The 24697-nt window shown below is 37.6% G+C and overlaps 1 protein-coding gene across 10 annotated transcripts in view; it reads left to right on the top strand.

The window, feature by feature from the left end:
• PTPRM (protein tyrosine phosphatase receptor type M) overlaps positions 1–24697 on the top strand; it is an 844030-nt gene that overhangs the window by 536900 nt on the left and 282433 nt on the right. For 5 of the 10 annotated variants that reach the window (XM_054537539.2, XM_054537540.2, XM_054537542.2 and 2 more), the window contains 3 exons: positions 14120–14393; positions 15425–15461; positions 23135–23209. In XM_054537539.2, coding sequence (XP_054393514.1) covers positions 14120–14393; positions 15425–15461; positions 23135–23209 — 386 coding nt within the window. 10 annotated transcript variants of the gene reach the window in all.

The following is a 24697-nucleotide window of genomic DNA, read 5'->3' as shown; positions in this document are numbered from 1 at the left end:
TCTGCCCATCTGTGTCCTGCACCTCTCCCAGAGAGTTCAGCCCTAGATTCACTGCACTGGCTGGTGACCGTTTGTCCTGGCCACCTACCAGCTCCTTCAGGGCTAGGCCTGTCCTCTGTGATTTTACCCCTGTATTTCCAATCCTGGTTCTGTGCCAGGCACAGGCTTCCATGAATATTTGTTTATTTGTTTTGGTTTTATTATTTGTTTCTCATTTTTTTTAAACAAACTGTAGAAGAATTTTTACTGAGGCAAAAAATGTGACTGGGTTTGCATATTAGATCAACCACTGGGGCCGGGATATTGGGGAAGTAAATGGGCCAATGTGGCTTCTGGATGGAAATTTAACAGATTACCGTGGATGGATGCATCAGAACTGTTTCTTGCCAAACACAAAGGCTTTTGATTGGAGCCAGGCTTGCTCAGGGGTTCCACCTCCCAGTTCTCACCAAATGACTGAAGTTTCATTTGGTAGAATAAGTGACATCTAATCTCTCTGATGTAAACAATTCATACAACTTAATAGTTTAGAAAGGTAGTATCACAAATTAAGAGAACAGTTGGCACAGACACATGAAGACTTAGGTTTGAATCTCGGCTGGGTCATTTACTAATTATGTGACCTGAAGTCACCCTGTGTGTGAGGCTCTTCTTGCATTGCTATAAAGATACCTGAGACTGGGTAATTTATAAAGAAAAGAGGTTTCATTGGCTCAGCATTCTGCAGGCTTTACAGGAAGCATGGTGCTGGCATCTGCTTGGCTGCTGGGGAGGCCTCAGAAGCCTGCAATCTTCCACTTACAACCATGGCGGAAGACAAAGAGGAAGAAGGCATGTCACATGGTGAAAGCAGGAGCAAGACAGAGAGTGAGGAGGGAGATGCCACACACTTTTGTGTGTGTGTGTGTGTGTGTGTGTGTGTGTGTGTGTGGAGACGGAGTCTCACTCTGTCACCCAGGCTGGAGGGCTGTGGCGTGATCTCAGCTCACTGCAACCTCTGCCTCCCTGGTTCAAGCAATTCTTCTTCTGCCTCAGCCTCCTGAGTATAGGCACCTACCACCATGCCTGGCTAATTTTGTATTTTTAGTAGAGACGGGGTTTTGCCATGTTGGCCAAGCTGGTTGCGAACTCCTGACCTCACCCTGATCACTCCTGATCTACCCACTTGTCATCCCAAAGTGCTGAGATTACAGGTGTGAGCCCCCACTCCCAGCCAGATGCCACACATTTTTAAGAGACCAGATCTCATGCGAACTGAGAGTGAGATATCACTTATCCCCAAGGAGATGGCCCAAGCCACTCATGAAGGATCTGCTCCCATGATCCAAACATCTCTCACCAGGCCACACCTCCAGTTCCCAATTGGGAATTACATTCAGTTTGAGATTTGGGCAGGGACAAATATCCAAACTATGTCACCCTGTAAATTCTCTAAGTCTGTTTCTTCATTTGTAAAATTCCCATCAAATATGCTACTTGCCTGTCTCACAGCCTGGTCAGAAGGATTATGATCAGTGAAAATTATTTGCAAAGCGAATTGCTCAAAGAGAATAAAGCTATAATATCATGATTTGCTTAAAAAAATGTTGACTAGATTGCTATTCGGTCTTTATGCCCATTATACTCCGCTTTTAGTAATACACTTAAAATTTCCTATCATTACTACCTTTTATCTTTTATGCCGATATGCTATGGTTATCACCCACATATCAGTCACTGATATTTGACAATACTTTTATAGAAGTTGTAAGAAATGTGTGTTTGGTATTAATATTGTGCATTCATTTGGTAAAATCATCAATGTTTTAGATCTCTTATTCCTTCAAAACATCCCAGCAATAAGAGAAGGCATTATTGGTAGGACTGTTTATAGATAACAGGTCATTCCAGGGAGTAAAAGTGCAATGTTGTTAAGAACCATAAAAAATGCAACCACAGCATAGAGCTTGATGCTTCTGGGTTTAAATTCTTAGTTGCCAAGATTTAATGTCCACCTCAAAGGTAATAATAATATCTACCTCAAAGGACAGCTGGGAGAATTATTGACCTGTAAGCAAAGCAGTCAGGACAGCATCAAACACAGATGTTATCTGTTCAGTACAGGAAACCTTTTCTTATTGTTGATTTCCATAGTGATAGAAACAACTTATAGATAACATGGTAGCCCCTTTTATTCTGCCCGTGTCTTGGGAAATTTTCTGGGTCCTAGTATTGTATTCCTGAGCCTTAGTTATGTTCTTCTGAGCAGCTTGTGATAGAGGAATAATAATTACAGCAATAGAAAATAATCATTGTTACTTGGATCAAGGAGCTATGATGTGCCAAGCCCATGCTTGGCCCCAAATGAAATAATTTCTCATGATGCAGAGCAGGCTTCCTCGCTAGATGCCAGCATTTCCCCTTTACAGTTGAAAGAACTGAGGTTCAGGGAGGTTAACAGACTTGTCTACTCTAACCCCAAAGCCACGAGCTTTCCATGTAACACTTAATCTTCTGCTCAGAGCCACAGGGCACATGAGCTGTCAGGACCTTGCCTCCTCCTGGGAGCTGTGCTCATTCTCTTGTCCCCCACTTTGCTTGATCAGAAGACATCTTTCCTCCTGACTCTTCAGAACCAAGATGGTTATACCTCCCTTTGCAGACGTGGACTATTCTGCAAATTAATATCCTTTATTTATTGTCTTTTCTAGTACAGGCATATCTTGGAGTTATTGCAGGCTCAGTTCCAGATCACTGCAATAAAGTGAATATCACAATAAAGCAAGTCACACACATTTTTTGTTTCCTAGTGCATAGAAAAGTTATGTTTATATTATACTGTAGTCTGTTAAGTGAGCAATAGCTTTATGTCTTAAAAAATATATCTACCTTAATTAAAAAATACATTATTGCTAAAAGTACCGATGATCATCTGAGCCTTCAATGAGGCATAATCTTTTTGCTAGTGGAGGGTCTTTCCTCAATGTGGATGGTTGCTGACTAATCAGGGTGGTAGTTGCTGAAGGTTTGGGTGACTGTGGCAATTTCCTAAAATAAGACAATTAAATTTGCCACATCAGTTGACTTTGCTTTTTACAAAAGATTTCTCTATAGTATGGGATGCTGTTGGATAGCATTTTACCCATAGTAGAACTTCTTTCAAAATTGGAGTCAATCCTCTCAAACCTTGTTGGTGCGTTATCAACTATGTTAATATAATATTCTAAATCATTTGTTGTCATTTCAACAGTGATCACAGCTCTTCATCACAAGTAGATTTCATCTCAAGAAACCACTTTCTTTGCTTACCCATAGGAAGCAACTTCTCATCCATTCAAGTGTGATCATGAGATTACAGCAATTCAGTCATGTCCTCAGGCTCCACTTCTAATTCTAGTTGTTCTTTCCACCACATCTGAGGTGACTTCCTCCATTGAAGTGTTGAACCCCTCAAAGTCACCCTTGAGGGTTAGAATCAACTTCTTCCAAGCTCCTGTTAATATTAATACTTTGACTTCCTCCCATGAATCACAAATGTTCTTAATGGCATCTAGAATAGTGACTCCTTTCCATTGACTTTAACCAGACCCATTAGAGGAATAATTATATATGGCAGCTATAGCATCACAAAATCTATTCCGTGTATAATAAGACATGAAAGTTAAAATGACTCCTTGACCCATGGGCTGCAAAATGTATGTCGTGTTAGCAGATATGAAAACAGCATTCATCCCATGTATGTCTTCATCAGAGCTCATGGGTGATCAAGTGCATTGTCAAATGAGCAGCAATATTTAGAAAGGAATCCTTTTTTCTGAGAAGTAGGTCTCAACAGTGGGCTTAAAATATTCGGTAAACCATACTGTAAATAGATGTGGTATCATCCAGGCTTTGTTGTTCCATTTATAGAGCACAGGCAGAGTAGATTTAGCATGATTCTTAAGGGCCCTAGGATGGTAAATGAGCATTGGCTTTAACTTAAACTTGCTAGCAGCATGAGCCTGTAACACAAGAGTCAGCCTGTCCTTTGAAGCCAGACATTGACTTCTCCTCTTCAGCTATGAAAGTCCTAGATGGCATCTGCTTCCAATAGAAGGCCGTTTCATCTGCATTGAAAATCTGGTTTAGTGTAGTCACCCTCATCAATGACTTTAGCTAGATCTTCTGGATAATGTGCTGCAGCTTCTACATCAGCACTTGCTGCTTCACTTTGTACTTTTATGTTATGAAGATGGGTACTTTTCTTAAACCTCATGAACCAGCCTCTGCTAGCTTCAGACTTTTCTTCTGCAGCTTCCTCACCTCCCTCAGCCTTCATAGAATTGAAGAAAGTTAGGGTCTTGCTCTGCACTAGGCTTGGTTTAAGGGAATATCATGGCTGGTTTGATCTTCTATCCAGACCACTCAAGTTAGTTTGATATTCTATCCAGACCACTAACACTTTCTCCATATCAGCAATAAAGCCATTTCACTTTCCTATCATTCATGTGTTCACTGGAGTAGCACTTTTAATTTCCTTCAGTAACTTTTCCTTTGCATTTACAACTTCGCTGTTTGGTATAAGAGGCCTAGCTTTCGAACTGTCTTGGCTTTTGACATGCCTTCCTCACTGTGCTTAATAATTTCCAGCTTTTAATTTAAGGTGAGAGACTTGCAACTCCTCCTTTCACTTGAACACTTAAAGGCCATTGTATGGTTATCATTTGTTCTAATTTCAATATTGTGGGTCTTAGGGAATAGGGAGGCCCAGTGCCAGGGAGAGAGATGGCTGTCTTATATGGACACAGTTCATAGCACCCCAAAACAATTACAAGAGTAACATCAAAGATCACTCATCACAGATCACCATAACAGTTGTAATAATAATGAAAAAGTTTGAAATGTTGCAGGAATTACCAAAATGTGGCACAGAGACATGAAGTAAGTGCATGCTGTAAGATAAATGGCACTGACAGACTTGCTGAAGGGAGGCTTGCCACAAACCTTCAATTTGTAAAACTTCAGTTCAGTATCTGTGAAGCCCAATAATGTGAAGTGCCTTATTAAGCGGGGTATGCCTTTATTAAGAAAATACATTACACCTTTGTTTCTATATTATGATCATTGGAATCTCTGGGGTTTATCCCTACTGCTTGCTTAATTCTTAAATGCAATACTTTTGTTTTCTTCATTATTTCCTTGTTATTATTTTTAAGCTGAAACATTTTGGGGTTTTGTTTGTTCGTTTTGTTATGTTTTAGAGGTGGAATCTCGCTCCATTGTCCAGGCTGGAGTCCAGTAGCATGATCATAGCTCACTGCAGCCTCAAATTCCTTGGCTCAAGCAATCCTCCCACCTCAGTCTCCTGAGTAGCTGGGACTTAGAGGTGTGTGCCACCACACCCAGCTGATTTTTTTTTATTTTCTATAGAGCAGGGTCTCACTATCTTGCACAAGTTGGTCTCAAACTCCTGGGCCCAAGCAGTCCTCCCACCTTGGCTTCCCAAAGTGCTAGAACTACAGGCATGAGGCACCACACCCAGCCCTTGTTAATTGTTTAGCCATATAATTTTGAGAACTTGAAGAACTTAAACGAAATTGTTTTAGAATATTGGATTATTTTAATCAAATTAATCAGTGTTTTTCTGCTGGTATGTATGTTCTTTTTCCTTTCACCATTTTTATTAGTCTCCAGAGAATCAATAAATTAAGCATCAGTGTTTTTGAGATGCTTATGAGTGGCTTTTTAATTGTTCCCTTTTATTTATTGGAGAAATGCAGACTGCAGGAGCATCTTAAACCTTCAGGGCTAAATGTACTTTTGTCACAGTTTTCAAACCTTTTGAAAAGGCTTTATCTGTGGCTAAAATTGTTTAGGGAAAGGAACTGACTTCTAACCTAATAATTTTCCTTTATTCATTGAAGTACACATAGGATCAAAATGTCATTCAGTGGTAAAACTTCAGCCTGCTTTTTATAGAATTTGTTTTTATTATTGCTTACTGTTGCTGAATCGCTACAGTGAGTGTTAGCAAAAGGTGCCAGATCCCTTACTATCACCACCACCACTACCCCCACCCCACCTGCTTTTAAGTGAGTTTTATTGTATTAAAAAATAATATTCTGGATTCCTTTACTGCCAGAAAACAAAGATCATTTTTATTAATGTTACTTCTAGGATGACAATGTCAGTCATCTTTTTGAAAATTCATTTTGGAAACTAAGTTTGTTCTTTAAGAACCTTTGAAAAGAAGCTTTAAAAATGGCAGAGGAAGAGAATAATAATAGAGTAGATGTATTTGAGCTTTTATACAATGAAACTTAATTTAACTTTCCCTCAAACTCCATTTCAGACTTGCTTTTGTGCATGAAAATATGCTGCCTAGCCTTCCCTCCCCTTCTTTTCACATTTTCTTTTCTTCGAAGTAATCTCTTCTGAAGGATTCTCTGCGTTGGATCAGACCTCCATTCTCATTCCCAGGCCCCCCATGCTGAGGGTGGCAGGCCCAGGGCGCCTGTGGGAGGGTGTACAGGGAGGCTGCTGTAGACAGGGAAGGCCAGGAATGGCTCTCAGAGCCAAATTCCACTGCCAGTCACCCCCCAGAAAAACCAACAAAATACTTACGTAATATTTTGATATAACTTTAAGGATTAAAATGGATATCCAGTGAAGTACTGAAAACAAAAAATTATGGCCTTTGTAGCCTAAGGAATGATTATAGACTCGACAGAGAGTAGTTCCTAGTTTGCCTGACAGTGATTTGGAAAGAGAGAGGAGAACAAAGACCAAGACCATGCATGCCTTCAAGCTTCTTTCCCGGCCCACCCTCAGGTACCTTCTTCTTCATCCTCACCTCAGGTCGTGTGGGTGCCTAGAGGAGTCAAGACTAGGAAGCCTGGGTTTCATGCTCTGCAGTACAGGAATTGAGTGAGGAAGAAAGACCCTGCCATTCTTGGGTAGCTCTTGGGGCCACTCTGGGGACTCCTGGGGGCATACCTGCTGGGACCTGGGCAGTATGTGAGGTAGGACCTAGCTCATTGTCTTCCATCTTCTGTGCTGATGAAGGGTACTCACAAGCAATTGGAGTGAATGGAGACTGTATTGGGATCTATTAATAAACATGTTGGCTTTTTTGTTTTTGTTACTGTTGCGTTATCTTTAATTCAGGGAGAATATTGGTGACTGTAGCATTGCAGGAGCAGTTTTAGGGTGAGAACATTCGGGCACTAGGTTCAGGTCAGATGCCCTCAATGTAGTAGATGCTAGAAGAGATTTTAACGTAGAGATTGACACATCCCTGGGTCCTGTTACTTTGTCCTTTGTACAAACCCTTATCAGATCTTTGGCATGGTAGTTCTTCATTGGTGTGATGTATTTCTAACACTCTTAGCCTGTGCTTTTCAAGGACGGGGCAGTCTGTGCCTAATTCCTCTTTTTATTCTTCCCCTGTGCCTGGAACAAGGCCCAATACGTGGTGAATATTGTGGAAAGAAAGGATGGAGGAAACATGAATGAAATAATTTTCTTCTCATTTGCTGATGTCACAACTTGCCTGATCTTGTGCTGAGAATCATAAAATATTAGAGCCTGAAGGACTTTAGTAGTCAGTCGGTGATTCAGGAGCAAAGCAGGAGCCAGTTGCCTGTGGACGGTGATTCCCAAGTCAATGCTCTCTCATCGGCACCCCCTTGGGCACACCTGCCTTTCTCTGATAGTTGCATTTGTATTCCAGCTCATCTGGCCCAAAGCACTGGAACTTTTCGGGACTGAAAGATTTTGAATTGGATATAATACAAACTATAAAATATCATTCAGACAAACATACGGGAACAAAGCTATTTGGTGCGGCTTTGATAGTATTCTCTTTCTATTTTTATTCAAATCATTAGGACTATTTAAGAGAACATACTTTTCATAATAGTAACTAACTTTGGATTATAATTTCGTAGTCATGTGTTTATGAAATTGAGATGATAGGTGGCCTTTTACAGAGCTTCTCAGCCTGAGCCTAATGTTCTAGTTGTTCTTTTTATTATCCCAAACCTCCATAACTAAAGAATTTTTTTCACCCTGCCCTTTGTTCATAATATGGGATGGTAATTGAGTTCATATTTCTCACCCAACCTTTCATCTGTAATTAATATTTTATTATATCAGATTTTATCACTAACTAGCAGAGCAGCAGGGTATTGAACCGAGTGTGGGAGCGTGTGCACAGACACACATGCACAGAGCAATAGTAACTTACTGATGCCAGGCAAGCTCCTTGTTATGACTTATGGCTGACAGAACATAAAAAATTCTTGTGGTGCCCCACAAATATTCCACAGCAGTTTCTAGTCAGTCTTGTCTATATCAGAGCAGGACAAAGAGAAATTAAAGTTGCTAATATAGAATATTCAGCCCCACAGGTCTATTTATCCTGTATGATGTGTTACCCATTGCCAATTGTCTGTATAAAACTAATTACCATTTATCATTGATAATTTAATCAACAGGAGTCTTTCCAGTCAGTTACTCTCAGTGTTACCTGCAGTACTCTAAGGAATCTGAGCTGTAATAACAAACACTGAATTCTGATTTTTTTCCAGTAATTGTAATTTGGTGACATACTTTTTAAAACTGAGTTCAGTTTTATCAGGTTGTTTAGAATATTAGGGTGTCATTTCAGTAAATGCTGACAGATTTAGGAAAAGACGATGTCGGAGCAAAGAACAAGAGGTAAATAAATTCAGTGTGCCTGCATGGCATTAACCCTTAGTTACACATTCATTTTTCATGCTTTGCATGTAATTAATATTTTCATTTTCTTTCATCTCCCCCCATATTAATCTTCAGGAAGTTATCAATACTAACATCCATTCTTTTTATACATATATGATGGATGGTTTTTACCAAAAATTACAAATCATGCCAAAAGTCACTACTAGATACGATAAAATGAACAATATTCTAAGTCCCTGAAATGATCAGAAGTGCCTGTTTTAGAGGATTAGCAAAAACAACAATGAAAGGGTTACAACTTTTCTCCTTCTCTGTTCTCTTCCTTACCTCCCTACCTTCTATTATCCAATTGGTAACCCTCTAATATCTTATGGTGAAAAGAAATACGATAAATGGATAACAAAAATGGATTTATAACTCATCTTGAAATGAATTAGGACAAAACATTTTAAGTTAATTTCACATATGTATGAGGCTTCCTCTCCAGGAACTCGAAAGTTAGGAAAAAACTAAAAACATTTTATCACATTTGAACTTTCAAGTCTAAAAAAGTAGATGAAAGATGTTCAGATGTTCTTTTCTAGGTTATACGTCATGTGCTATTCCATATAAATGCAGATTTTTCATTCTCCTTGTAAAGGCCTTAGAGTTTTGTTGTAGAAATGCCTAGCATAAATTAAACTTTAAATTAAATTTCCTTCCATAGGAAAGTTCTAATACAGTGATGTCACAGTGTTGGCAGATTCATCTTCACTGTGGATTGTGCTTTTAATATTGCACATGCAGTAGGAAGATTTGATGTTACTTTAAATTCCAGAATAATGGTAGGACAGGGCTAGGGCGGTGCAACTTTAATAAACAAAGGCAGCACGGGCAACCCATTACAAGGATAATAGAATTTAAATTCAGCTCACTAAGCTAGAAATTTCTGATCAGTTTTCTATTCTCAGAAATTTGCTTTTTAAAACTCTTTCTAGAAACACCATTCCAACAGTGAGATTTTCAAAGCTAGTTTTGAGATTATGATTGTGGATGGAAAAATTTTATGAAACTCATTAGTGAAGTGATGTTACTTGTACAGATGAAAAACACATCAGCTATAAAGTTCTGTCAAGGTACTATTGACCTAGATGCTAATAATGTGTTAATTTCCATCAGGGAAACAGCAAATTATGGCAATTGGGCAGCAGATAGGATTTAGCTATTTTTCATTAGCACTTGGGCTTTGATAAAGGGGAATAGAAAAGAGCTGCTTGACCTTTCAGCGCTTAAATTATTAAAGAGCAAATAGATTTGAGGTCTGGATGCTTGCAAATCTAATTTGTCTTGTGGAGCAAGGATGAAAAGACATTTTGGGTTTGAAATTGCTCCAGTCAACTTAGTTCTTTCTTTAATATATCTGAAGATGAGTGGATGGTAGCCATTTAAAAAGCAGTATGTCTGGAGTAGAGTGTATAATAGAACCCATGCCAACTGGCTAACATGGAGGCCTGTCCAATGATTGTTTAATTCTTAAATTTTCACCTAATCCTCATAAAACTGCTGCTTGAAACAAATGATTTTTTTCATGTTTACTTAGATGATATTTATATTACATAACAAAATTTCATATCATTAGAGAATGTCAAACATTGTGTTGTTTAAGGCAAACTAGAGCAGTGCCTGACACCTATTAGGCACTCAAAAAATATTTGTTGAAATAATAAATCAGTGAACACACTCACCCATCACACCTATGAGCCAGGTTAGGAGAGAGGAATGGGAAGTGAGAGATGGAGGTGTGGGGGGCACATAGAGACACAGCGTTTGATTCCCTTAGGTTCATTATTTAATTGTGAGTTATCCAGGATAAACTAAAACATAACTAGCATCCTCTTATCATAAAACCTTTTCCTTGGTCATTGCTTTCTCTTTGGCTCTTGAGTATTTGGGAAATGAATACAAAATAAACTTCACATTAAATTTTAATAAGGCAAAGCATCGTTGTGACTATCGGTGTGCTTCCTCCATCCTGGTACATAGAATGTGTAATATACCCCCAAACCAAATAGAAGCAACTTCAGGATTATAGCATGCTTTCAGAAATATGTACTTCACAGCCAAAGTGTCACGAGACACAGCAGTGACTAAACCTTTGCCCTTCTTCTTCAGAAGCTTATAGGACTTTTGAAAATAGTGATCAAAGGACACAAAATGACTATGTGTTCACAGAAAACATGTTTTTGTGTGTTTGGAGCAGAGCAAGAGAACATGAAAATGAGGGAACAGACTATAAGCCCTTGAGAGAGACATTGAGGGTCTGTGTTTTAGGACACAGGGCATCTGAGAGTGACCTAGAGTTCATTGCCTTGAGGAGAACTACATTTAAGTGGCAAACTTGAGTCCAGGCCAGGGTGAAGGAAAAGAGGCAAAGATGTTTGCAGTAGGAGAATCTAGGATCTTGGGACATGGAAAGTCTAGGAGCAGTTGTGCTGCTTTTTTGTCTAGCTGGGTTATAACAGGAGGGAGCTCCTTGCAGGTTAAGAGAGGTGGGAAGATCACAGTGCTCAGAGGACACCAGCCCGGTGCTAAAGTCACTGTGGAGCCCAGGAGAAACTCCTCCCTGAAAGTAATTAATGATTCAGATACAGAATTGAGGAATGATTCTGTACATTCCTTGATTCCTCATTCCAGTGAATGATTCCTCAATCATTCATTGAGGAATGATTCAGATACAGAAGGAATTGAGGTCAAAGCCAATATTATCATCTATAACCCCCATGATGTGATAAGTGTGAATCTTTACAATACTCAAAAGAAGTTGACTGTGGAAAGTCAGTGGAGACTAGCTTATGTGTTGGTTGTGTCTACAGCAGCAAGTGAAAATTCCCTTCAGGCCAGATGGTTCCCATCAGTGCATTCACTGGACCTGTGAATAAGGAATGCCAGCACAGCCTGGTCTGATGATTAGGAGAACTGGCTCTGCTGTCAGACCACCTCTGCCACTTCAGTAGAATGCCCTGGTAGAATGGCACTTCACCTCTACACCTCAGTTTTCACATTAGGAAAATGGGAAAAATAAAATCTGTGTGTGTGTTGGGCACCTGGCCTAGCACTTCCAGTATGGAATATCTGCAACATTTTTTTCTTCACACATATCCTTATTTTCCTGCTTTGTCTAGTATATGGATTTCCCAGAAGTTGTTTTTAAGTTGAAGTTTTGAAAATCATGTCATACAGCAAATGAACTGGAAAAACGATTTGAAGGAAGTGATGTTAAAAATTATTATATTGGCCAGGCGCAGTGGTTCATGCCTGTAATCCCAGAACTTTGGGAGGCCAAGGCAGGTGGATCACGATGTCAGGAGATTGAGATCCTGGCTAATACGGTGAAACCCCGTCTCTACTAAAAATACAAAAACAAAATTAGCCGGGTGTGGTGGCGGGCGCCTGTAGTCCCAGCTACTTGGGAGGCTAGGGTGGGAGAATGGCGTGAACCCAGGAGGCGGAGCTTGCAGTGAGCCAAGATCGTGCCACTGCACTCCAGCCTGGGTGACAGAGGGAGACTCCATTTCAAAAAATATATATATATATTTTATTAAATGGAGAATCACTTTGCAAAGAAAATAATTATTCTTATGGTTTCTCTATTTTGTGAGATCAGTCCTTGTAAGTTGAATAAAAATTCTAGATATATGAACTCCATGTTAGAGATTCACTTAATTCTCTCATTTCGTAGGAGAAAATTAAAACTCAAATAAATTAATTGAAATGCATTTAAAACCCCAGCTTTTAGCAGAATTAGGATTAGAGCTCAGACCAGTGCATTGTCTTTACCCCTTCAAAAGTGATTTCAAGAGAGTGGTCACGCTTCTTTAGGACTGTTTGTTTTTAATGGTATTCCAGGTTAGACTTCTTTCCCTGCTGTCAACTGTGGCTGTGCTACAGAACAGGTAGTATTTAGTCTTCCACTTTGACCTCGACCCTTTACCTTACTATTGTATGAATGATCCACTAATGTGGAGCATTTTACATGACTCAATCCGATAGAAAGTATCTGCTGTTTAGGAAATAAGAGTTATACTCCTTTTTTTTAAGTTTACATCACTGGTAAAATTCACTTTATCATTGCCTTATAAACCTGCTGGTTACCTGTCTACTGAGAAATCAGTCTGATATTCTAAAACAATTGATTTTTATTTAGACAGAATTACCAAGGAAATGGCAGCACACATTTCGTTTCTGTAATAGAAGGTGCTAAGTGGTTGTGCCCACAGAGATAGGTGGTTCTACAAGTGCAGATTCAGAGGTCACATAGACGAGAGTGTAGAGACGAACCTTTCTAGGCATTCCCCCCATGGGTGGGGATGGCAGGCAGCCCTCTTCTGTGCTTTTTCCTTGGCATTAATGGGTTCCTGTACTGGGCAGCTCTTGGTTCCTGGGAATTCTGGTGCCTTTCTGATACTGTGAGAAAAAGATCCCTCTTCCTGCCAGAGGACTTACAATCTAATCTGGAGTCAGTTCAGGGAAGCTGTTGTCAGGCTTTAGTTTTTCTCAGCATGAGAAAGTTTTTTTTCCGACAAAACTGCAAACAACATTCATCACTCTGGCAAATGTATTAAATAAATATCTTAATTTTCTAAAAGTCTATCAGTTCAAGGTTTCTGCCATTCTCCTAAGGTTACTTCAGAATTCAAAGACATTGGAAGAGGATGGGCGGGTACCAGAGACCTACTCCTCAGTAGGGCTGTCATCCTTGCAGGCGTCTTCAAAGATACCCACACCCAGCCCATTCTTATATGAGATTCAAGGGGCCTTGTTCATTAGTTAGTCTTACTGATCACTTGGAACTCCAAGGCTTTGGCTTTTGAAACTATAATCCCTTATCTCTGCTTTTCTTATGGATTTCTTTCCACTGACTGAATATGGTGAGTGTAAAGGAACATAAGAAAACATAGGAAGATAAACCTTAGTTAACATGAATCACTACACATTGTGTTTTGTGATTTGTTAAAACTTTACTTGTGTTGTCATTAAATAAAATAATGCATTGCTTTTTAAAATAAACTTACAGTTGGTATAATTTAATTGTATTTATCAGTTAAACTGAGTTAATTATCTGTAAAATCATCTTCAGTTACATGTGAGAAAAACATTACTTCTGCTCACATAAACAGTAGAGATTATCATATTAAAAATTTAAAATGATGTTGAATTTTGTTTCTCTCACTAAATAGTGTTGTTTTGGGTGGGAGAGTTCTGAAGAAGAACTGAAGCACCCTCCCTGTCTTTCACTGAGCAAGTGCTGCATGAGAGTCTGTTATCTATCAAGCACTTAGTATGGACTGCGTCCAGTGTGTTCTTTATTTTGCGTGTCCTGTGGGTCCATGCAGTTGAAGGCAGAGTGGATCAGTTCAGTTATCATAAAATATCATTGATGATACTCTTGTTTTTCTAGTGTCTATCAAATAGTTGTTGAGGAAGAACGTCCTCGAAGAACTAAAAAGACGACAGAAATCTTAAAGTGCTACCCAGTGCCAATTCACTTCCAGAATGCTTCTCTGCTGAACTCACAGTACTACTTTGCTGCAGAATTTCCTGCAGACAGCCTCCAAGCTGCGCAGCCTTTTACAATTGGTGATAATAAGACATACAATGGATACTGGAACACTCCCCTTCTCCCCTATAAAAGCTACAGAATTTATTTCCAAGCTGCTAGTAGAGCCAATGGGGTAAGTTGTACAGATAACTGTTTACTTAGGCTATTTGGGGTTGTTAATGTGAACATAGATTAAGTAAAATAGTAATAAAATTGAAGTCATGCTTTTCTGCATTTCTACTTGTAAACAAATGTGATTTTCTTCTCTTAAAATCATTTTTGTCTAGAGAAATTTATGGAAAGAAACGAATATACGCATCTTTTTTTTTTTTTTTGATTGGGGGAGTTTATCATCAACATTATGGGCTTTATTTTCAGTTTTCCTGTTACCAAAAGTTGGCTGGCAATTCTGCTTAGCTTACTATTTTACAGGAAGACAGTATAGCTCCAACACATACATTCAACTCCTTTAAAATTTTGTGAGATTCACAGCATCTGTCTTTTCAGCATAGTCTGTCCCATTAAAGAAATGGGAACTAAGAAGTTCCACAAGAGTTTCTACTTCCTATACTGTGACTAAATTTGGTATCTTTTTTTTTTCCTAAGAGAAAATAGAAAAATGACGGAAACAAAATAAAAAGTGTCATTTCTGAATTTGTTTCCCCTTCCTGTTCAGACCAACCCAGAACTCTGATAAGATTGTAAAGTCTCCTTAGACAGAAGGAAATGTTTCGCAGATACCACAGTGGGTCCCTCCTTCACAGCATAGGTCTAGGTATCGTTGTCAACTTAACTTTTGCCGGTGTAAAGGGGGGAAATCTGAGATGCATCGTACTTCTCCAGTACTGTTTGCTCAGGGGGAAAGTACAGGTCTGGTCCTTTACTTTACCTCCTTACTGAAGGAGGTCCGGGGCCACCAGGCAGAGACATTTTATGTGTAGCTCCTTGCTCGTCACCTGGTCTAGAAATGCCCAGCACTGCCTGCCACTGGAGCCAGAAAATGTATCTGAGTGTGGTTCAAAGAATAATTGCTGTGTGATTAAAGACACGCTCAGAACAGTGAGATCCTTCCTTATCAGTGTTATTTAAATAGAACTACAGATATTTCTATTTGTCTTAAAGAAAACATGAATAATGATTTTTCCCTCTCTTTATTTGACACAGGAAACCAAAATAGACTGTGTCCAAGTGGCCACAAAAGGTAGGTTGAAATTGTGGGATTTTCTTCTAATTAATGTTCTTTAGAAGTTTATTTTAACCTATGTTTCAAAACTTTTTGAACTGGAACTTAATTGAAAATAAAATGTGTGTATTATATATACTATATATATATGTATGCATGAATGCATGTATGTATTAGGATCTGATGGTAATTAACATTGACTGACTGGAACTCATATAGATACTTTTTAAAATAAGAAGCTATACTTCTGTGTTCCAAGCAGTTTTCAATAGTTACCTTTTTCAAATTTTTTCAAATGATTTTAATTTTTATATGATCTCAGTACACGTTTTTTAATCCATAGTGTCATACCTGGTAGTACCACATCTAGTGAATCTTCATATGCAAAGGAATAAAATATCACCCACTTTTTTTAAGCAGTGCTCTAGTTATAATAGCAGTAGAAAGTGGAGTCTGCGTGGGCTTTTTTCACTGGTGGTGCATGTCTCTCTGAACCTAGTAACCAGGTTATGTTGCTGTGGAGCGTCTGTTTCCCAAGCCTGGTTAAAACTCTGAGAGAATGTGATAGAGGATAAGCTGCAAAAGTGGGTAGGGTGAGTTACCCTGAGCTCCCACAGCATCTCCTGCAGAAGCAAGTGCAGACGTGTATTTGTGAACATGAGCTGTCATCTGGTCAACTTGACAGTGTTGTTTTAACCATCACATACAGAAATGTATAAGAAGTGCTTTGAGAAATTTAAAATGTCATCTTAAAATGAGGCAATATAAATTAACACTCGAAGTTAAATACAATCATTCAGACCATTGGAGTAACCATGAGTACAGTGGGAAGTTCTGTATGATTTAATTTAGAGACGATGGTAAAAACACATCATTGGGTCTGTAGCAGAAGATTTAATCAGGTCATACTTGATGAGTTGTGTCGGATAAAATAACTTTTTGTTGTTGTTTAACTCTCAGGTGAACATAGTTTGAATATACCATGATGTACATGTGCATTTTCAAAATTCTCATTGAATTCTTATTTTCTGAACTTACATGACTCTTTTAGTCAGTGTTAGCTCAACAAATATTTCTTGGTTGCATGTTTTGTGCTAGGCATTGTGTGAGGTACTCACCTCATTTGTATCTTGTTTGTCCTCATGGGCTTGTAGTTCTATATCCAAAAATCTATTTATACTAATTTTAAAACACTCAATTTTTATGTCATATTATACCTAAATGACTTTATGTATAGAAATAAATCGATATTTACTGAAATTATAGCTGCTTATGTGTTTCATAAACTGCCATATGCTATCAGCTATTAATTATTACAGGACGATGAAGCCCTTGAACCAGGTATCCATTGACGCTCTTAGTTCTCAAGATTATGGTCCATACTCAACAACAGGAATTTCAAAATACTGCTGTATTACATTTCACTTACCCTTAAGGTCTGAAAAAGTAAATCCTGTTCCAGGGCCCCGGTTTATAATGCTTAATGTTTAACGTCACAGCTGAAAGTTTTGAAATCTCTTTCATGCATGTGTTCTCATTTATTTCTTCATTACTATGAAAAAGGAAACAGGTACTGCTATTCTTATTTTTAAGATGAGGAAAAGGTGAATTTTTGGAGACAAATTGACTCACCAAGGTGACTCAGCTGATAATCTGGGGGTCAAGGCCTGCACTCCTAGCCCCAGTGTTTCTTTCACCATTGCTCATGGCTCGTCACCCAGCAGCACCTCTGGCCAGTGACAGTATTGTGTAGTGTAAGCATCAGACCTCCTGTTGGTGAGGATTGAGTCACTGCCCAATTTACTGTGAAAACAACAAAATATCTGTCATCATGCTCATTTACATAGTTAAATAATTATATAAATAACACACTAGTAAATGTGGAAACCTGACAAGTTTGCTGTTTTCACAATAGATTGAATTAGATAGTGATTTGGATCATTTTCTTCCATCAGCTAGATTTCATCAATATTGTAATTTGTTTTTCAATTCACCAAAGGATGATTAAGCAATCAGATGACCTGATTGACTAAATATTCCCCACTCCTATTTTCTGAGTCATTTGCAAACATTTACACAGCAACAAACTCTATCCAAAGAACCTCTTTTGGGGAAAGAGGGAAACATTTTAATATTTACTGCATAACATTGTCATTTCTGTTTCATAAAATCATAGCACAAGAGGAAACCTTGGAAGATATTCTCCCTCCAGGCAAAACTACACTGTTTTGTGCTATTTTATTAAGTTCTACGTGGACGGATTCAGCAACCCTCCTTTCAGCACAGTGTAATGTTTCACCACCTTTTAGTCAGAAAATGTGTCCTTATTGATACTAGAAATTCTCTTGCAACATGGGAAGCCATTCCATCTTGACTACATAGTCAAAACAGAGAAATAGGAAGGTCTAATAACTGTTGATACCACAGAGTAAAGATGTTTAAAATGTAAAAGAGTTCAAACATCCTGAGTGTGTGTTGCCACATACTGCTCACAGTGCCATGGCTTAATTGAGTTTTCAGATACAGAATTGCTTTCCTAAGCAACATTTTGAATGTACAAAGATTTCAATCTTCTCCTGAAACAACTGTTGACAAGTATCTTTATAGAGAAAGTATGGAGGTGGATTTGTTTTCACTAAGAGCTAGCTTATAATTTAAAGTAAGGGTATCTCTCTTAAAAATATATTTCATACTATTTATAAATTTAATGCAGTGATTATTTTAATCATATTCCAAAGACATATTTTGACACTCATCATCTTAAATATAAACTTGATAAAAGTTAGACAGGAAAAAACCTAAGCTGTATTATTATATATCTCCATATGTGTGGGAGATTGCCTATATTTTTATGCATCCTCTTCGTTTATGCACCTAGATGAATTTCCTGTAGGTACATGTTAACTATAGGCAAACTCATCACAGAATATTCTCTCTTGAGTTAAAAGATAAAGACACCATACCAGGGTATACGTGATGTTTATGTGTTACCTGCCCAATTCAAGGGATTGTTTTTAATTGTATAGTGGAGTGAATAGAGTAGTTTTAAATATTTCTTAAAATCTATGAAATTGTATTTTTCATTAACATTCACATTTTTGTAGTTCGATTTTTTTAGACCATTTGGTCCAACGGTGTTTTAGTGATTAGTGTATGTGTTTTCTTTAGCTTTTATATTCACCATGGTGGTCTCATGGTAACTAGTAGGGTGGAAACTCTTTGCAGCTAGTTTTAGAAGGCTTCATTGATGATCAATTCTAAACTTGTAGGGTACACTAAAAAATCCAAATGTGTTATTAGTAAGTTAATTTCTTATATTGAATGAGGTCTATTCATTCTAATTGATGTAACAATCAGTTTAAAGTATGCACATTATATTAATCTTCCATAAAATAAGATTTTTTCATAATATGATAGCACCGCATGTTTGTCCTTGGCAGTATAGCCATTTGGGAGCTTTCCTGTTGTTCATTTAAAAATTATTTGAGTGCTTCCTTGATTTATAAAAGTGCTTTGGGGTTTTTTTGGGTTTTGATATATGAGAAGCAGTCATATATGTTAATTTGATCCTCTCCTTGCTGTTATGTGACTTTTGTCTAGCTCAAGCTTGTACAACCCATGGCCCGGGGGCCACATGCAGCCCAGGATGGCTTTGAATGCTTCCCAGCACAAATTTTTAAGCTTTCTTAAATCATTATGAGGTTTGGCTGGGCATGGTGGCTCACGCCTGTAATCCCAGCACTTTGGGAGGCTGAAACAAGACGATCACCTGAGGTCAGGAGTTCGAGACCAGCCTGGCCAACATGACGAAACCCCGTCTCTACTAAAAATATAAAAATTACCCGGGTGCAGTGGCGGGTGCCTTTAATCCCAGCTACTTTTGAGGCTGAGGCTGGAGAATCACTTGACCCCGGGAGGCAGAGGTTGCAGTGAGCTGAGATTGCCCCATTGCATTCCAGACTGGATGACAGAGTGACATTCCATCTCCATATATATATATATACACGTATATATATATACGTATATTATATATATATACGTATATATATATACGTATATATACGTATATTATATATATATACGTATATATATATACGTATATATACGTATATTATATATATATACGTATATATACGTATATTATATATATACGTATATTATATATATATACGTATATTATATATATACGTATATTATATATCTATATATACGTATATATATGTATATATATACACACACATATATATATATGAGATTTATGCATGGGCTTTTTTTTTTTAAGCTCATCAGCTGTTGTTAGTGTTAGTGTATTTTACATGTGGCCCAAGACACTTCTTCTTCCAGTGTGGCCCAGGGAAGTCAAAAGATTGGACACCCCTGGTCTGGCTAGAAGTCAAAACAAAAACTTCACGTAAACACATGCTAAATTATTTTCCAAAACTATTAGAAAAATCAGACTGTAAGCCTTAAACAAAAAGAAAACAAAGCATTTTTTCAATGTTATATTTTAAGGGACTTTTTCATGAAAAAATTATTCATTTTACTGTTTTTGTAAGTTTAGCATTTTATTTAAGTTAAATTTGTAATGGAATGTGAATATGGCTTATTGGAAGACCTTGAGTAAACTTTGAAGGATTTCCATTGTCCTGATATAATTTCTAGATTCAGAAATTTGAATGTTTCTTTTTTTAATCACCAAGCTTTTTGAGAAGTTTCTACAGACTGTTTTTCTGTTCACTGTTTTGTTCAACGAAATACCATCCTTTGTAGGCCGTAATGGTACAGAATGAAAGAGCGCTGATAAAAGAACTGAAAAGAATGTCTGTTGAGATGTAAAGCTAATTAAGATTCTGTTTAATTTCTCATATTCTCTACATGAGAAAATGAATTATATAGCAAGACCACTCATATATGCTAATCTGCTGTTATTTAGGCTTTGGATTTTGAAATAGGAACATTAACATTCCATCATTCAGCATTTTATAGAGAAAATGTACTTTTTTCATGATCTGAAATAGTCTTTATAATGTGTACATCATGAGTATATTAAGGCCCCCTGAGAAGTTCCTAAAGAAAAGAATCCTGAAAAACCCTGTGCTTTCCAAATTTATTTGATCCAAATTCATTTTTTAAGGAACAGTCGAGTCATGCAAAATGCAGTTAGGTAAATGCTGGCTCAACAAGTTCCAGAAGATCCCACTGCACGTAACTGAAATGACCATTTAGAAGTCTGATCCACAGGGACCTTACATTTATCAGCACCAGATACTGTCTTCAAAGTGTAGGATTGGAATTTCTGTCTTTATTCCAATTCTATACTTTGAAGAGAATATCTGGAGCTGATAAATCCTTTATCTTTTTTCATTATAAAAGAGAATATCACCAAACTTAGTGATAATTCTCTTCTATAATGCATCTTTATTGATATTTTAAGTTAGAGGTCAGCAAACTTTTTATGTTAAGGGCCAGATAATAAATATTTGAGGCCTTGTGGGTCATATGGTCTCTGTCACAACTATGCAGGTCTGCTCTTGCTGGGCAAGAGCAGCCATAGGCGATACATAAACAGTTAAGCATGTGTTCCAATAAAACTTTATTTGCAAAAGCAGGTGGTGGGCCTGCTGGCCCATTTGAAGATAACGTATAGCATAATCAAATTTTTTCCTCATAACTAAAAATAATAGTTACAAATAAGCACTTTACAAAGCAGAACATAGAGATCATATAAAAATCCTTCCTGATATTTATAATATACTTTTTACATGGTAGACTTAGCTTCTGATTATAGTTTGAGTTCCTTTTTATTTGTGAATACCTGGCTGACTGACATAGCTATTTTCAAGTAACTTTTTGTTCATATTGTTTACCTTTTTGGATATTAGGTGTTCTGTTTCTCTTTTTCTTTTTCCTTCTTTTTTTGTTGTTTTTTTTTTTTTTTTTTTTTTTTTTTTTTCTTGAGACAGTGTCTTCCTGTGTTGCTCAGGCTGGAGTGCAGTGGTGCAATCTCGGCTCACTATTGCAACCTCTGCCTCCTGTGTTCAAGCAATCCTCCTGCCTCAGCCTCCCAAATAGCTGGGACTACAGGCGCAAGCTACCACGCCAGACTGATTTTTGTAACTTTTTTAGAGATGGGGTTTCACCATGTTATTCATTTGATCTTAAACTCCTGAGCTCAAGCGATCCACCCACCTCAGCCTCCCAAAGTGCTGGGATTACTGGTGTGAACCCCGGCACCTGGCCTGCTCTGTTTTTCTATAAAACAATTTCATTTTTCTCAAAAGGAGAACAAGTCAGACTCTCCTACAGATAATGCGGAACTACATAGGAGTATTGGTTGGAGCAACAGTAGTCTATGACCAAACAAAAATGTTATGTGTATAAAACTTGGAATTGGTACCAACTTTGTAACAATCTTAGAAATAACATTTTACTGTGTACAGCTTATTATAATAGTATTCAAAATTGCATAATACGTCATATTAAGAAAATTATCTTTGTAATGCGTTAATGCACTGGGAGCTGCCTGTTCTCTGACCAAACTGTTAGTTTGTTAGTCTCATTTAACAAAACTAGAATATGTTCATTAATAATGTGTGAAAGACTGTTACACCATTTTTAACTCAGTTGCTGCAGTTGTCTAGTTGTAAGCAGCACTTGCTTGCATGATGCAGAGGGATATTTCAAAATATTATGCAGCAGCAGTTTTGGGTTTAATTGTCTGCAGATGGTAGATGATCTATTTTCCTTACTCGCTGCCACATTTCTAATAGTACCCAGGCTGTTCCATGTAAATTAGTAATCTTTCATGTAAGCCTGTCCTTAATTTTCCAATATTTTTTTTGCATCATTTTCCAGCTGTATCATGTTAGAACTGATGTTTTAATTTTCTGTTTTTTTTAAATATCTGTGTGTCATTAATGTTAACCACTTAAACACAACTGCTGAGCTGTGCAGGCAAACTAAGAAGCCAGCCTGGTCTGCTTCAAGACTCTTGATCATTTCTTTGTTCACATGTTAACCATGATAACTATAGCAAAGGCAATTCGTAGTTTCTATTATTTTCCAACCAATACTTGGAGATGCATTTTTTATTCTCTTAAAGTGAAAAAATAAAGTTCCTGAATGGAAAGCTGCATGAAATTTAGATATCAGAGAAATTTTTCTACATAAAAACGTTTTTAGTGAAAGAGTGTAATATTCTTCTTTACAAAGGGGATTTAGTAAGAAGAGAAAAAATTGTGATTTCAACAATAGAATGTTAAAAAACCTAATACGTTCTAAAAGCCTAAAGTTTGGATCACCAGAATTAACAATGAATCTTTCAGCGCCACACTCAATTTCAATTGGAAACACTGCTCAGTCTTGACCTTTATTTAGGATGAATGTTTTTGGTTTTGTTTTCCTTTTTTTCTTCTTCAGTTGATCTATCCAAGATCTCAGCCAAAGCTTCCAACTGTGTCATAGTTAGAAATCCAACTGACTGACTAGAGCTTATTTAAGGGAAAAGAATTCAGAATATTCAGCACCTTGCTATGTTTTTTTTTTTTTCTTTTTTCCTTTTCTTTTTGTTGTTGTTAGAACAAAGTTGAGACAATTTGATATACTGATGGGGATTCTTCTTGCTAGCCTAGCTTCAGTCTGGCTTTTTTTTCCCTCATGCATGCTGACCTGGAAATCCTCCTTTGCCTTAGCTGCGATAATCGTGACTCAGCTTACAACACCTTACATTCGCATCGCCCCCGCTGCAGGCGACGGCCAACTAACAGGTCAGATGTTCAAGTATAGACGAGTCATCTTGCCCATTTCCCACTCATTTTTCTCAGCTCTGTTTCTGCTCTACATTTCCTCCTTTGCTTAAGGCCTGTTTACAATGTTTCAGACCCTTGGTACAGACCTTTGCTCGTATTAAATTAAGTGACATGCTTGGCCTCTTCTGTGTGCACATTTATATCCATGCATTAAGTACAACTCCACTGCATGTTTTCATTGTGTGTTTGGTCTGTTGGTATGTTTCTTTCTAGACTAATGTTATATAGAAATGAAATTTGCTGGACTTGAAATAGCAATAACATCAAACAGGGTTTCCAACAAAATACATAAAGATATATTCCTAGTTTTCCAAATTAGTTATATGGTATTGAGATTTAAGGGTGCAAGAGGTTTATTTTTTACCTTGCCTGGCCTAGTTTGCACATACATTTAGCTATACACAATCTTGGCTGCCAGTAGTATTAAACGAAGCCCCCCAAAGGTGTTTAGGGTGACAATGTTCTAACAGCTTTGTGTGTACATACAATAGTTGCAGAGCTGAATGCATTCCTTATAGATCCTTGTTTCGAAGCATAGTGTTTATATAAATCATGCAGTGGCATATCTGCAAGTCAAATGCTTTCAATAATTTAGGAAAGTTTAGAAAAATTGAATGGCTTAGAGTCATGGAGTTGAACTGTGCTTCCTTATACCAAGAGAAGTGAGCTTGTTCACTCTTCCCTCTAAAGCCTTATAGACATCTCTATACATTCATGTACGAAGAGTCCAGTAAATTACTTCAGATTGAAGGTGAGTAGTTAGTGAACTCCAAAAGACAAACTTTTTTGCTCCAACAAAGACAAGTCATTGTCAAGATTTCTAACATAATTACATGGGCAGGACTCAAAATTCTGGTTTCAGAAGCACCTGCTTACAGTCTAGGCCTGATGAAAGCCAAGTAAGAAGCAGAAACTACTTTCTGTATGATTTTCACTCCAGCAATTGTTTTTTGTGTGTGAATCTAGGCAATATCCCCTAACATTTAAGAAAATGGTAAAGCTTAACTCATGGTAATAAATTACAAATGTTTACATTGTTCTGTGAACTTATTATTTTGGACAATAAAGAAAACTGAGCCTCAGGAAAATTATAGACTGATGTTATAAGGTAAAGAAATGTAAAATAATTCTATTTCCTTCTTCACTGGAATTCTGTACATATTTTCAGTTCTCTATTTCAGGGCCGAAAAGTTATCAATTTATTGACAGTTCTGTTACCCTTGCCTTCAAGTTTCTTTTAAGAGTATTTCTTTTCCTGATTGAAGTTCTACTTGTTACAGACCCTTCCTTCTCCTGAACTTCTGAAGTGTTCTTCCCACAAGTAAAAGTATTTGAGGGACAGTGCCTTTCTTAATAAGTCCTCCCCTCTAAAACCTTGACCTTTCAGGACTGGCCTGTGGCACTCTGTGTAGGGTTAGGAGTCCATCTTGAAGGTTATTGGGATCC

This window comes from Pongo abelii, chromosome 17 (genome assembly GCF_028885655.2).
Source record: "Pongo abelii isolate AG06213 chromosome 17, NHGRI_mPonAbe1-v2.0_pri, whole genome shotgun sequence".
NCBI lineage: Eukaryota > Metazoa > Chordata > Mammalia > Primates > Hominidae > Pongo > Pongo abelii.
The sequence above is the reverse complement of the archived record's forward strand: the minus strand, read 5'-3'. Positions and strand labels throughout refer to the sequence as shown.